This window comes from Peromyscus maniculatus, chromosome 10 (genome assembly GCF_049852395.1).
Source record: "Peromyscus maniculatus bairdii isolate BWxNUB_F1_BW_parent chromosome 10, HU_Pman_BW_mat_3.1, whole genome shotgun sequence".
Taxonomy (NCBI): domain Eukaryota; kingdom Metazoa; phylum Chordata; class Mammalia; order Rodentia; family Cricetidae; genus Peromyscus; species Peromyscus maniculatus.
The window spans coordinates 69,819,675-69,835,618 of record NC_134861.1 but is presented as its reverse complement, the minus strand read 5'-3'; the positions used below and the strand labels follow the sequence as shown (position 1 = coordinate 69,835,618).

The window sequence follows — 15,944 nt, the reverse complement described above, 5'->3', positions numbered from 1 at the left end:
TAAGAGGCAGTAAGAGAAGCAGAAAAAGGCTCTCAGATACGAAGCCCATGTGTTTGCAAACTAAAAGGAAGCGGGTCAAGTTCCCAATACTGGTGAACAAATTCATACATATGTGCAGAGTTCGTGCTGTACAACATACAGTTAGAAAACTATTTTTAAGAAAATGTTACAAGCTACACAGGTGACACACATCTGTACTCTGGGCATTTTGGAGGCTGATGTAAGAAGATGGCCAGTGTGAAGTCAGCTTGGGCTAGTCAGGGAAGCTCTAACAGAAAGTAAAATCATAGAATGAAAGAAAGTAACAAAAAGGAAAGGAGAGGTTGCAGTTGATGTTTTTCCTAATGGTCCCTTTCTCCTGGAACCCCTCACCCCAAATTATATAATCACCAGATTCCTGTACCTGAGAGGCTTTTATACCTGAAGTTTCATCTTTGACTTGGCATAGGGAAAGACAAAACAACAACAACAAAGCCGGACACACATAGTGGCACATGCCTGTAATCCTAGCTCTTTGGGGCAGAACTTGTATTCTGAACTTAAGGTCAGAGTGGGTTACCTAGCAATTCCAGGCCATCCTGCATTACACAGCTAGACTCCTTCTCAACACAAAACAAAACAGAAAACCAATAAAATTCACTCACGTCAAGATACATGAAAGGCTATTACTTCCTGAATATCAAAATGTTTGTTGATAACCACCGATGTTAAAGGCATCTAGAGGTTGCTTTCTACCACTCTCTGGACTTGTAACCAAAGCTTATGTAACATAAAAAGGAAGGACGCCTTCTAAAGGCTGCTGGGCTGTTTCTCACTTGCCTTTGACTATCTTTGCAGTAGGAAGAGCATTTAAACTGTGACTCTCCAGCAGTCTATCCCTTGGCTCAGTCACCACTAAGTACAGGCATGTTCATTTCACTCTATACTACATATTACACCAACCCCATCTGACCTTTTATGTCTCTTACAGTCCACTGAGCTGCCATTTCATGTCTAAAAATCAGATCTGCATAATATCTACTGCTCAAGATCCTTCTAATGACTGCCCACAGCTCACAGGACAGTGTACAATGGCTTAAGATGAAGGTCTTTTTACATGGCTTTATTTCCATCATTTCCTACAGACCACAATATAACCAAAGGGGTGGGGGGAGTGTTTTGTAATCATTGAAATTAATCATCCCCAAATGCAGTATTTAAGCACCTGATCAAAGCAAAAAAAAAAAAAAAAAAAAAAAAACCACTGGACAACCATAAAATTCATTCAGAATCAATCAATCATTCAGAAATGGAAAAAGAAATTAATGACTTCTCTCAATCAAAAGGAACTCAATAAATATTCTTCAACAGACAGCCTCTATGTAAAATAAATGTATCTACAACTTTCAAGAGAAGCCAGCCCTAGTTATTTCTTATTTCACTGTTTACAAATCTAAGATTTAAAAAACTATGTATAAGTTGATGGCTTATAATGATAGTTCTCATTCTTCATAGGGGAAAAAAAACACCGATGAAATGAACCGGCTCATTATTAAACTTGCCTATGTATGTGTTATAATCATCTATCACAAAATATTAAATGCCTCAGCAGACATCTAAGAAGTTGAGGACCATTACAATAGAATAAATATTAGCAGGTACTTTCAAAATATTAACAAGAGAAAAAGAATCAGATACTCAGCTATAGCAGGATGTAAACTAAAAGTCTCTACACAGAACTGTGTCCAAACAGCAGCTACATCTGCAGATATAGCACATGTATTGCATAAGGCAGTATTTTGTCGTTCTCAAAAGGGCACAGAGTTCTCTATCCAGACCACAAAAGGTCACTGAGATACATAACCTAAACTTGACCCAGTGCCATCTGGAATTGGAATTTCCTCCAAGGCAGGGAAAGGCTACCCAACCAAACCTCAGGAAAAGCAGCAATGAAAATGTGGTATTCTTTGAACCTGAGAAACCACAAGTCAGACCTGATGTCACCTAATCCTGTCAACCTTCATGTCACGTGCATCGACCTATTCCTTTTAAGTATTAATTTTAAAACTCAGTGTCTCTGCTCAAATCTTAGGAGGTTGTCAGAGAACATCTGAAAGTCTTAAAGGACCTCAACTTTAAGCTATTACACCAATGCCTTCAGTGTCAGAGAATAAACACTGTTGTCATCCCTCCTCCTTTGAAGAATTGGGAAAACAAAAGCTTCCAATTTTGCTAAGGAGAAGAGTAAGATGTTCAATGAATGCTGAACCTGCAGCCTATCCTTAGGTCACAACACACAGCAAAGAACAGTTTTGCTTGGAGTTTGTTAGTATGATAGGCTATGAATTCACATGCTTGCAAAAGTAGAGTAGACAACAACCAACAAATGGGTAAGTCACCAGGAAGCTGAAGGTCTGGGGAAAAAGGTAGCGATTTCCACTTGAATTTTCTCCCTTGGACAGTGGTATGGAGCAGACTCAAGAACAAAAATGAGAGCAACCAAGGATAATTGACTAAAATTCACCTTAAAAAGATTGAATCTGCCATCTTGGATCTCTGCACCTGGTGTAACTTCCATAGTACAGTCTTCGGCCTAAGTTAAATAACACATTCCCCATTAAGACACCACACAATACTTAACTGATAGGCCACATAAAGACAAACTAGCTGTGGCTAGTCTGTGATTTGAACTAAGAACATACAGTAATCATTAACATGGAACTGAAGGGGAAGGAAAGGGAAAAACAAACATGGTCAAGACAACAAGAAACTAAACTGTCACACGGTATTGAATCACCTTTTTAGGGGAAAGGGACATATTTGGGGAGTCAAAGCGGGACAGTAGAAGAGGCGGGGTTACTCTGGAAGATTTACTAATTACCGTAATTTTATTTGTTGTTGAAGTAACCGGTATAACTTCAAGTCCCATTCGTATCCTCTTTTGTTTTTCACAGTAAGCTTTCCAAGTATCTTCATTAAAGCCATAATTAAAATAATCAGAAAGATCAGCACCTGAAGATAAAATAGACTTTTAGGACACATTTTAACTCTATGGCAGCATCAAAAACCTGGTGTGGTATAGAAATGTAAACTTAGAGAAGATGTGAACAGAGAAGGGAGCAAACTTGGAAGTGAAGGGGACTGGTGGGGGGATTGGAGGGGGGCCAGAGAGGACAAAGGAGTGGATATGCTCCAAACAAAGACTATGGACACGTGTGACAAGGTCATAAGGAAACCCATCACTATTAATAATAGATGCTAAGAGAAATACTTATATCTGTAACACCCTTGCATTTTTACTAGTTCTCAAAATTACCACAATGAAGCAAAGACGGAAAAACATTTTGATCAAAATGTTTTCCTTTAGAAATGGCATTATAATAAATAATGTGAGCCCACATTTATGTTAATTCCAGTGACTAATGAGATTTAATAATTCAAGTACTTGAATATTATTAGTTTAGGACAATAAAAAAAGACACTGTAAAGGGCAGTATTTTATATTGCTACCCAAAATACTTTTCTGATCATTTTATACTAAAAATCTTTTTTGAGATTAATGTAATACCAAATAATCCTACCAGGTTTCCGCCATGGTTTATCTTCAAAAGAATCCAAATCCACTTCCAAGAGTGGCACTCCATTAATGCTGCCAGGGGCATCAAGGTCTACCCCTTTGACTTTGGTTCCTATTTTACAGAAGAGCAAAATGGCAAAGAAGCTACATTAGCAAGGAGCTAGAAGACAAAGAGCAAAACCACAATGTCCCTTTGCCATCCATCCTGACGATTAATAAAGCTCGACAAAGGCAAACTTTGTGATGGAACTTTGAAGACTAACAGGATGGAAAGGCTGGGGCTTTAGACATCACAGCCTAGCATGGTAGCACACACCTACATCTGTGTACTTGGGAAATGGACAGAGGACCAGGAATCCAAGGCAAGCTTTGGAAACACAGCTAGGTTAAGGATAGCCTAGGTTACATGAGATACTGTCTCAGAAAACAAAAGGTTACTACATCAATGGAGCTGCTAATGCCCACATGTTAAACTGCTGTTTTATATCACTTGTGGGCAAAGAAAAGTTTCTCTTACAGGGCTCTAAAAGGAGCAGAGCGGCACAACCACAACAGCCAACATCTGCTGCCTGAGACGTCTTTCCCAGAAAGTCTGCTTCCGTGTGTCAAGGCGGTCAGACATACCATGGAAAGAGCTGAGCAATCTGCTTGGGACCTGTTTCAGATATTTTCATACTGATGCAGCTGCAAATACAAATTTTACCTGTATTTCCATATACTCTTCCCCCTGCCTTGATATTAAGATTTACTGGTGCTGTTCCATAACTCCTAAAAATAGAATAAAAATTAACCTCAAAAACATACAGTAACAAAATAGGAAGATAGTCAGCGTGTATAAAACCACATAGTGAGTGAATGGATTGGCACTGTTTTGCCTGCCATGTATGTATATCACAAGAGTGCCTGGTGCTCAGAGGTCAGAAGAGGGCACTAGGTCCCTGGAACTAGAGTCATGGGTTGCTGTGCGCACTGGGAACTGAACCCACATCCTCTGCAAGAAAAAGCGCTAAGCCATCTCTCCAGCCCCAAGAACTAATTTCTAAAGAAAGGCCTGCCATTTTTCCATCTCAATTTTTTTTTTTTTTTTTTTTTTTTTTTTTTTTTTTGGTTTTTCGAGACAGGGTTTCTCTGCGTAGTTTTGCGCCTTTCCTGGATCTCACTTGGTAGCCCAGGCTGGCCTCGAACTCACAGAGATCCGCCTGGCTCTGCCTCCCAAGTGCTGGGATTAAAGGCGTGCGCCACCACCGCCCGGCTCAAATATTTTTTAATGTCATCTTCCCATCTCAAAAGTCTCCCAGCTACTAACTCAATGTGCCACTGTAGCAAAAATCTTAAGAACCACCTTTGCTGTTACTTCCTAGTTCCTTACCATCTAGCAACCCTGCAGCAGTGAAAGCTCCCTGACACACTGCCATGTCCCATGGCCCCACTTTAGTCTTTCTCACATCTTATATCACCAATCAAACCTCTTTCCAATACACACCGAGTATTTCATTCAAAACATGAATTCACTTAGAAGAAATGTGAAAGAACTAGTCTGGCATTAATTAAAAAAGAACTGATGTGGAAAACAGTGACAACAGGAGGTTAATAACTAAAGGGGATGAGGGACAACTTCCAGGACACCTGCAGTCTTCCACAGCTTTGTCTGGGCTGTGACGGCAGCAACACATATATATTCACGTGACAAATAACCCAAGTTAAACCAACCCATGTTCATATACTAGTTATGCAACTTTGTGCAAGGCACCACCATTGCTACGAGTTTTCCTTAAAAATCAGCTGACCTCTGGGTAGAGTGGTGCACATCTTTAATCCCAGCACTCGGGAGGTAAAGGTAGGTGGATCTCCGTGAGTCTGAGGTCTGCCTGGTCTACAAAATGAGTTTCAGGACAGCCAGAACTACATAGAGAGATTCTGTCTCAAAAAAACCAAAAAACAAAACAACATTATTTACTTACTTATTTATTTATTTGGTTTTTCGAGACAGGGTTTCTCTGTGTAGTTTTGCTGCCTGTCCTGAATCTCACTCTGTAGACCAGGCCAGCCTCGAACTCACAGAGATCCACCTGGCTCTGCCTCCTGAGTGCTGGAATTAAAGGTGGTGTACCACCAGCAAATCAAAATCAAGCATTAGTGCAAACTGAAATGGTTTCCCACACTGTTGGGGATGTAGAGAAAAGGAGACTCGGGACGAGGTAAGAATGAACAGTAAGAATTTGTAGTGAACAGAAAGATATTAGTAAGCTTTCAGATCACACTCAAGACTTTGAAAGATTAATATTTCCTATCATGTCCATTCTACTTAAGTGTGCTCTTTTCTCTTCGACTTTCAGCTAACCGGACCTAGGATGGTTCCTGCTTTTGTTCTGCTCAATAATTGTCTTTGTGGACTGTGGTGAAGGAGTACTTGCCTAGGATGTGCAAGGAAGGCTCTGAGTTCAAGATCTACCACTGCCAAAATAAACAGGTTTTGTTTGTATGTTTTATCTTTGAGGAAGTCCAAACATCCCTTCAATAAAAATCCTGAAGCAATTAGAAATAGAAGGAAAGTGTCTTAGCATGGCAAAGCAGCATGACCTTCAAACACACAGCCAACACTGGATGGGATCGTTCCACTAAAGCCAGTAAAGAAATAAGTATGTGCTTACTTTCTACTCTTACTCATTACAGGGCTTAAAGTTTTAGCTTTAGAAAAGGGAAAGAAAATGGAAGGAGGAAGTCAAATAATTTCTAATAGCCAATATTATGATTCTATTTGTAGAAGATTCCCCCAGGCTCTACCAGACAATTCAGTAACCAGTATGTACTATATGTAAGTAAGGATGTCAAGGAATAAAATTAATATTAATTTCTAAAAAATAAGTATCACTCCTATATACTAATAAGGAACATAGTGAGAAGTCAGGAAATCTTCTGACTTCCTGACTTGAATCAATCCCATTCAAATAACAAATAAGAGAAAAGAGAAAACCTAAGAAATGAAAGACCTCTTCAATGACAATTTTATTGTGAAATGGCAATATTACCAAAAGCAATCTACAAATGTGATTCAATAAAATCCCCATCAAAAAATAACAGTGACATTCTTCACAAAAGCAGAAAAATCCTAAAATTCCTATGGAAGCAATGAAGGACCTGGCAGCAATCTCAACAATGCCAGGAACATCACCACACCTGATGGTACTACTGCAGAGTCAGTACAAAAACAGACATCAGATCCATGAACAGAGGATTCAGGAGTGATCTCACACAGCTACAGGCACCTGAACTCCCAAAGACGTCACCACTACAGCAACTGATGTCAGAGAAACTGATGTGCATCTACAGAAGAGTAAAAGGAAATCCTTCTGCCTCACCCTGAACCAAAGTCTATCACACTGGTCAAAGACCTTACTGTGAACTTGGAGTTCTCAAAAGCTACACTATGGAAAACAAGAGGCACTAAGAGGCACTACCAAGTTCTATCTGAAAATGAGCCCAATAGTTTAGGAAGTAAAACCAAGAACTGACAAATGGAATTACATGAAATTCAAGCTCTTTCAAATACAGCTCAGTGAAGACAGTCTACAACACATCTGACAGAGAATTAACATACATAACTAATATAACATACAGAATTAATATAAAGAACTCAAAAGCAAATACCAAAAACCCATACAACCTAATCCATAAACAGACTCATGAATAATGAAAAAGAGTCCTTATAGCCAACAGACATCTTAACCATCAGGGACAACACTGGGATTCCATTTCATCCCATTCAAAATGATTAATGATAAACAAACAAACAAACAAACAAAAACAAAACCACCAAACCCAAACCCTCCCAAAGATGAGGACAAAGTTTCAGTAGTCATCTTATATAGCTAGTTAAAACCCAAAGCTCTTAACTCTACCACCATAACAAAACCACAAGCTACTTTAACGTGTTTACTTGCTCCAGCTCATGGAATGTAAATCTTGCTACCAATACACTGGCCTAAAAGGACTGACAGATAATTAACTCAAAAAAAAAAAAAAAAAAATTATGGCAACAAAGAAGAAATGGGTTAGTTTGTATTGGATATAAAAAATGAACCAATGACAGGAACACAAGTGACAGTTCAGGTATTCCACTTCTAACCAAAGACCTCATCCTAGCAAATCCTCAGGAAAAATATGTTTTCAATGCAGCGATCAGCTATGGCTGCTTCCATGTCCCCACAGAATTCAGTAGGCAGAAAGTAATTAACCACCTGTTGAAACTGTCACAAGTTCTTTCCTCTCATGTAAGATAGAAAATGTAGCATCAACAGAATCAACCACTGACAACCTAGCACAGAACTTCACAAGGTAGCACTCATACATATAACTTAGGGCTGCCAAGGCGGCTTAGAGAGTAAGGGCACTTGTAGCCAAGCCCCAACGACCTAAGTGGAAACAGAGAAGTGACTCTTGTAAGGAGTCTTCTGACCTGCACATGCAAACCATGACACACATGGCCCCCTCCAAATAAAGTAACACTAACTTACCCATACTGCGGTGCTCCCGTTTTAATGTCTCCTATAGTGACATGAACATCATCCTCATCATCGTCACTGTCACTGTCACTGTCATCTTCAGTCTCCGTCACTTTCTATTCCAACATAAACAATTACAAAATGCATTCAATAATCCTATTCGGCATTCAGCAATAATCCTAATCATATGAACAAATAAAAAATTGATTCTGTGTTTTCTGAACTTGTTTAAGAGTAAAAATTACAAGCTTATAAAACTGTTATCCCAACTCTGATGGACTACAATAATTGAGTTTATAAATAGGAAATAGAACTGTTACTGCCGTCTTTCAGAGAACAATACATGCTTCACATTTTCAATGCTCTGTTAATTTAACTATTTGGTAATTTTTAATACTGACATTTAATCTCACAAATGTTTTACTCATAAGAATTTCTCAAGTACTTATTTTTAAACATTTCTACAGTAGATACTACATTTCCTTAGATTCATTCATTTTGCAAGGTCATCAATTACAATAGGAAGAAACTCTACATGCAAATGATTGGAGAAGCATTATGTATCTTTTCAAACTAAAATGGATCTGCTTACCGTGATTTTAGTATGGATCTAAAATGTTGTTATACTTTAGTTACATAATGGTAGATAATCATATCACCTAGGCAAATGCTTTTTTGGTTATAGGTTTCAGTTTGAAAAAAACGAAAAAGCAAAAACAAGTTTCCTTCTCTATTCAGGATTAAAATGTACAACTATCAGAGGACACCAAGTACCATTCAACAGCCACAGAGTCAGGAGTAAAACCTTTAGAGAGCATTCCTAAGAAACTGTAAGAGACAGTTCAGGTTGTGGACTTGATACTGGCTTTGGAAATCAAGCTCAGTTAGGACAGTCTTTTGATCTACAACTACTTAGTTATTGACAGATAATTGAAAACAATAGACAGCAAGTCTTTGCATCTGCTGTATGTCCTCCAAGTTTCTTCCCAGTATTTTTTCTCCTAAGTCATACATATTCTTTTGATGATATCAGATGGAGCAGTTGACATAAGAAGGGGTCAAGGCATACAGAATGCTGAAGGTTATGATAAATGTTGGTTTTATTTGTAAATGAACTGTGACGTTCTTAAAGATTTGAAACCTCAAAGTAAGTGGATTTCAAAGCCTGAGATGTAGGTTACCGGTTTTGACACGCCATTTTCAGCAGTTTCCTCTTCAATTCCAGCTGGAGGATTAGCACTGCAACCAAAGAAAACAAGGAGACAGGATGGATGCTGCTGCTGCTTCAAGACAGATGACACTACAGTCTCAGGCTACCTCAGACATTTCCTAAAGTTATTATCTCTACTGCAAGATGAGAACAAGATGGTAAATCTGTCTGGTTTTCCTGTTAGTGTGCATAAAGTCAGGATTCAGATGGAAGTGAGAGTTGGGCTTACTTGGTTTTTTGAGACAGACTCCTTGAACTCACCATGTAGACCAAGCTGGCCTCAAACTCAAGAGATTCACCTGCCTCTGCCTCCTAAATGCTGGGATTAAAGGCGTGTGCCACCACTCTCTGCCTAACAATTTCTTGGTGTTTTTGTTTTGTTTTTTTTTTTTTGGGGGGGGTGTGTTGTTTTTGATTTTCAAGACAGGGTTTCTGTGTAGCTTTGGAGCCTGTCCTGGAACTCAACTTTGTAGACCAGGCTAGCCTGGAACTCAGATCCAGCCGCCTCAGTGCTGGGATTAAAGGCGTGTGCTACACTGCTCAGCCTCTGGCCAACCATTTCTTAATGACATACAACTTGATGGTAGCACACAACTTAAGTTTACACTGCACATCACATCTCTTTTCCTTTCTGAGTCTTTACTAGGTATCTGCTATGTGCCAAGGACTGTCAAGGATATATAATACGGTTTCTCTTCTCCCTGGTGCCCATGGAATTCTCTATGACAGGATCATATTAATTCTTTCAGTGCCCAGTTAGCACACATGCTTCTACCTGCTTTGCTGTTCCATTAACCTTATCAGATAGGTCTATCAAATACAAAATTTCAAGACTAAAAAGAAATTATCTCCATGAAAGACTACCCTCTAGTTTACAGTAACTAATCACTTTTAGAAGGCGAATTTGACTTGTCGTTTTGCAACAGAAACTGTGTCATTTAACAAGGGAACATTCACATTGCCAGGAGACTCAAGATATTAACAAAAAATACTTCCAGAACTATAGTATAATAAGTTTCTTGACAGTAGAAAAACTGTACAAACAGAAAAACCGTACAAAACAATGAACTGATTTGGCCCAAGTCACTGAAACTCTTAGTATCATTTCAGAGTAAAATGCTTAGATTTTGACAAGTTCAGTGCTCTTTTTTTTTTTTTTGGTTTTTTCGAGACAGGGTTTCTCTTGTGTAGCTTTGTGCCTTTCCTGGAACTCACTTGGTAGCCCAGGCTGGCCTTGAACTCACGGAGATCCGCCTGCCTCTGCCTCCCGAGTGCTGGGATTAAAGGCGTGAGCCACCACCGCCCGGCAGTGCTCTTTTTATTATAATACTTTTATAATACTCCTTAGTGGCAATTTATAACACTATACCCAAGTAAAGCAAATTAGGAAAGAAACTGAAAACTTCAATTTTTTCCTGTCCTAAAACAGGACTCAAGATAAATTTTCTACTATAATTCTTCTTAATTTAATAATTTGCTTATATAAACTTCTAGAGAGCCAGAAACAAGTTTGGTTTACTTGTTTGTAGCACATGCCTGCAAGCAGTGGGATGAACCCTCAGTGTGCTTCCCATTTCACAGGACAGTATACGATAGTCAGCTAAAGCCTGGACACAAAAAGCATAACAGCACTGAAATCTGTGTAATGCAATGCTTAAGGACAGAGGCTTCAGCAATGAACCAGTCCCAATGACAATGGGCAAATGCAACAGCAGGGGCCTAGGCGGGAAATGCAAGGCTGTACCAAGCTGCAGGCTAGCTTTGCCTGAACTCCTTTCCCTGTCAGAATGTGTTAGAACTTCCAGCTCCTTATCATCACTAAAATATAAGAATGATAAAATTGTAAGATTTTTCTAAAAAAGTAAAAATGTAAAGACAATTGTCCTCCCAGGGAATGAGACACACATAGCTCTCCAAATGAAATTAACACCAAATAAAGGCAACAGTACTCGAAGAAGGCAGAAGTGGATTAACTCCAATCGACCATCACACTGTGTCTCAGAGAATTCAAAAAAGTTCAATGAAAAAGCAAACTTGAGGAAGGAGAAGCGGCTCAGTGGTTCAGAGCACGGTCCAAGACCCAGGTGTGAGCCCCAGCACCACACGGCAGCTCACAACATCTGAATCGCAGCCTCAGGGGATTCAAAGCCTTCTACCATTCCATCTTCCACAGGCACCAGGCATGAACATGGTACATGGACATACATGTAGAAAAAATACCAATACACATTAAAGAAAAATCAGCCGGGCGGTGGTGGTACACGCCTTTAATCCCAGCACTCGGGAGGCAGAGCCAGGCGGATCTCTGTGAGTTCGAGGCCAGCCTGGTCTACAAAGCGAGTTCCAGGAAAGGCGCAAAGCTACACAGAGAAACCCTGTCTCGAAAAACCAAAAAAAAAAAAAAAGAAAAAGAAAAATCAAAGTGAACTTAAAATTGTAGTTAATAAAACTCAGAGATAAGGATTAGCCCATAAAAATACGTATTTGATTATATCACTACCCTGTAGTCAATTTCTTGACACTTAATAAAATGGATATTAAAAAACATCTTTTTTCTTTTGTTTTTTTGAGACAGGGTTTTGTTGTGTAGCTCTAGCTGTCCTGGAACTGCTGTGTAGACCAGGCTGGCCTCTAACTCACAGAGATCCACCTGCCTCTGCTGGGATTAAAGGCCTGCACTGCCGCCACCACCACCGCCTGGCCATACATACATATATATAAATGTATGGTTTCTTTTTTTGTTTTTTTGTTTTTTTTTTTTTTGGTTTTTTGAAACACAGGGTTTCTCTGTGTTATTTTTGGTGCCTACCCTGGATCTTGCTCTGTAGCCCAGGCTGGCCTCAAACTCACAGAGATCCGCCTGGCTCTGCCTCCTGAGTGCTGAGATTAAAGGCGTGCACCACCGGCTTAATTAAAAAAACAAAAACAAAAACAAAAAAACTATACATTCCTATCAGTGAGCTGAATACATAAACTCCAAACATAGATGATTAAATTTCAGATAATACACAAATACAGCTCTGCCGAAGACATATTTTGTTCAGTGTAACCGTTCCATATGAAATCCCAAAAGAAATCTTGTATCACCAGTCATCCCATTTTCCTATGTCACAATCCTGAAATTTCTGTCTCTATGGATTTACTTCTTCTGGATAATTTATAATTAGAATTGAATCAGACGCGTCTTTTGTAGCTGCTTCCTTCCTTTAATATGTTCTTAATGTGTTCACCCATGTTGTGACAAGTCAGGACTTGATTTCCTTCCACCATGAATATAAGGGTCCACTGCATCAAATCTATTAACCTGTATGATGGTGGACAGGTGGATTATTTCCATTTTCCTGACTAGGTATGATTCATGTTACGAACACTGATGTTCAAGTGCTTATGTTCACCTATGTTTTCACTTCTCTAAGTTAAAGAGAGTAGAACTGCTAAGTAGTGATGACTCTACTTGGCCCTGTGAGGAGGCTACCAGCTTACAGTAGCTCAGCAGTGTATGCAGATGGTCCAGCTTCTCCATATCCTCAACACTGCTGTTCTCCCTTTTGGATTACCCTGCTAGGTATGGGGCATCATCCCCTCCACTCTGAAAATCTAAATATTCTTTAAATGTGTTGTGTGTGTGATACAGGTGTATAGGTTTGTGCATGCACCTGAGCACGCCATGTAGAGGCCCCAAACATCAGACATCTTCCCAACAGCTTTTCATCTTGCTCTCTTCTGAGACAGTCTCTCATTGACCTGGAGTTCACCAACACAGAGTGGGTGGAGAATGAGTGCTGGAGATCCTGCTGTCTAAGTCTCTCCTGGGACGTTCCTGTCCACATGCTTATGCTGCGTGCATCTCAGGGACCGAGCCACTTCTCCAGCCCTTAATCACTGTTTACAACACTTCTCCCCGGGCTGGAGAGGTGGCTCAGCAGTTAAGAGCACTGGCTGTTCTTCCAGAGGACCTGGGTTCAATTCCCAGCACCCACATGGAAGCTCACAACTGTCTGTAACTCCAGTTCCAAGGGACCTGACACGTTTATGCAGGCAAAACACCAATGCACATAAATTAAAAACAAAAACCACTCCTCCCTCATTATTTCACACAGTCATCTGATCAAAGTAAAGTCAATTTAGCCATGTACTTATATGCGAGTTATACTGATTTCTGAGTAGATGTTTGGTTCCCTGGACACAAGGTTTTGTATAATAACAAAAGAAATCAACTTCTTAAAAAAAGAAAAAAAAAAAATCACCTATTGTGTCCATGGTATAGAAGTGAGCATGGTTCCCTTCCAAAAATTAGTTCCATTATGAATTTAAATAAATATAAAGAACTGAAATTACAGCCAAGCCAGGCATAGTGGCACATGCCTTGAATCCTAGCACTCAGGAGGCAGAGTCAGGCATATGTCTGTGGGTTCAAGGCCAGCCTTGTCTACAAAGGTATTTCCAGACCCATCAGGGCCACAGCAAGGGCTGCCTCAAAAAAAAAAAAAAAAAAAAAAAAAAAAAGAAAAGAAAAGAAAAAAAAAGAAATTACACCAAACATAAATGATTAAAAATAATAATAAAAAATTATGAAAGCAACAATTTTCAGTTATTATTTAAAATCTTACAGTAAATTATTTTTTTCTCAGTAATTCAACAATACTCAGCAGACATGGTGGCACATGTCTTTAGTCCCAGTGCTCAAGAGGCAGAGGCAGGCAGATCTCTGAGTTCAAGGCCAGCCTGGTCTACAAAATGAGTTCCAAGGCAGCCAGGGCTACACAGACAACACTTGCCTGGGGGCGGGGGGGGGGGGGGGGGGGGGGGACGACGGGACACGGACGGACGGGGACGACGACGACAACAACAAAAACCCAAAAAACCAACTACATTATATACTCCACTACTAAGCTCAGCTAAGAGCTAAGAGTATAAAGTTATCCAATGGTGAAAAGTTGGCAAACACTTAACTCCAAAAACTGTCTTTTATAAGCTACTAGAAACCAACACTGAATTGGTCTGGAAATAGAGTCCTCCACACTTTGGTCAAAGATGTAATTAAGCCAAGGACTATAACGAAACAGTTGACACCGTGCTAGAAACCCAATCTACATAAAACACCGACAGGAAAGTTCACCAACCTGGTATTTTCTTCTTCTGGCCTTTCAACTCCATTCTCATCTACCAAATAAGATAAAATCAAGTAAATCAAGAAATCAAGCTTAAAGCAACAAGCATTATAAAAATCGGAAGGGAACGAGCACTAACCTAGATCCTTTGCCAAATCACTGTGCACATGCACGTCCCATGGGCCTACGAGCATAGCCACAGTTAGATCATTTTATAAACAAAATACATCCATTATGGGGGGCAAAAAATCAAGACAGTCACCGCTATACGAGCTTTTAAGAAGTACTGAGGATTTACACATCTTGGTCCGAGAAAACCCACACATTTCACGTTAAGGGTGGTCAATACAAGTTTATCAAAGTTACATCACTCAAAGGGTGCCTAGATTCCAACGTGAACTTTTATAAAATATTCTACAACAGTCAAGGATTTATGTTCTAGGTAAGGACGACACACTTTCAAATCTGGTATAACAGACAAGGGGGATTACGACTTAATTAAGTTAAAAACCAGACATAAAACACGTCCCCTAACAAAAACAAAGTACACGATGCATTAAATTTAGGCAAGCAGAAATCCCTGACACTGAAAACAAGCCTAAGGGGTGAGCCACGAGGTACAACTATGACATTAACTTTCTTTTTTTTTTTTAAAAAAAAAAAGATACACTTCACCTTAATATAGGAGACAATTCAGGGTTTTCTTTATGGACCAAAGTGTATTCCATCTGTCTCTCAATTAATATTTTTAAAGCACGTCTTTCAAACAAGGAGGTACCCTTGCAGGTGCATTCCATACAAACTGACCATCAAGAAACAAGACGTTAGTTTTATAGCATTAACTTTATTTAGCTGTAGTTACAGAACGACTGTTTCTGAAAGAAAGGGACGAGAAAGGGCACCCGACAACCACCGAGAGCAAGAGACACCCCGAAGCAGCTCAGGATCGATAGAAAGGGCAAGAACAGAGAGCGCAGGAGCGAGGAGGCCGGGATGGTGGGGAGGAGGGCGAAGCGGGGCTGCCCGGCCTCCTTGGCCCGCGTCCACCGCGCGGTGAGCGGCTGTGGGTCCCGGCGAGGGCCAGGAGGTGCAGGCCGCGCTCGGCCTAACTGAGGCCGGCCAGCCCTAGTACGAGAGAACCCGGACGCCCGGGCCTGCGACGCCGGGAGGAAGGCCAGAGAGAACCCGGGAGACAGACAGGAAGTTCCGTACCGCCATACAGCCACTCTTCCTCCTCATCCCCGCCGGTCCCGCTGCTCAGCTCCACCAGGCGCTCGACCTCGCCGGCCGACATGGCCGCCCCCACGCACAAGTTAAAGGAGGCGATCAACAGCCCCTTCTCAACCCCTTGCCCACCAGCCTCGCCGTCCCGGGTCGCGAGAAGGGGAGCGAACCCGCCGGTAAGCGGACGGAGAGAGCGCGAGACTCAAACCCAAGGCCGGCCGCGGCGGAGGCAGCCACCATGAAGAGTCAGCCACAGGCCCGCCGGCGCATGCGCAGCGGCACCCCAGCGGCGCGGCGTCTCTTGGAGGCTTCGCTTCCGCGGCGGCCGGCACCTGGGCCTC

The 15,944-nt window shown here is 40.8% G+C and overlaps 1 protein-coding gene across 11 annotated transcripts in view; it reads right to left on the bottom strand.

Moving 5' to 3' along the window:
* Positions 1-15,944, bottom strand: part of Fip1l1 (factor interacting with PAPOLA and CPSF1) — a 67,735-nt gene extending 51,791 nt beyond the window's left edge. For 2 of the 11 annotated variants that reach the window (XM_006979712.4, XM_006979713.4), the window contains exons 1-9: positions 15,592-15,926; positions 14,519-14,563; positions 14,392-14,431; positions 9,240-9,297; positions 8,071-8,174; positions 4,260-4,324; positions 3,561-3,668; positions 2,861-2,991; positions 2,504-2,572 (exon numbers count right to left, since the gene is read on the bottom strand). In XM_006979712.4, coding sequence (XP_006979774.1) covers positions 2,504-2,572; positions 2,861-2,991; positions 3,561-3,668; positions 4,260-4,324; positions 8,071-8,174; positions 9,240-9,297; positions 14,392-14,431; positions 14,519-14,563; positions 15,592-15,673 — 702 coding nt within the window. In that variant the 5' untranslated portion in view covers positions 15,674-15,926. Of the gene's footprint in view, positions 1-2,503; positions 2,573-2,860; positions 2,992-3,560; positions 3,669-4,259; positions 4,325-8,070; positions 8,175-9,239; positions 9,298-14,391; positions 14,432-14,518; positions 14,564-15,591 lie in introns of all 11 variants that reach the window. The other 9 variants (XM_015998367.3, XM_042257527.2, XM_006979714.4 and 6 more) reach the window with 6 other exon arrangements.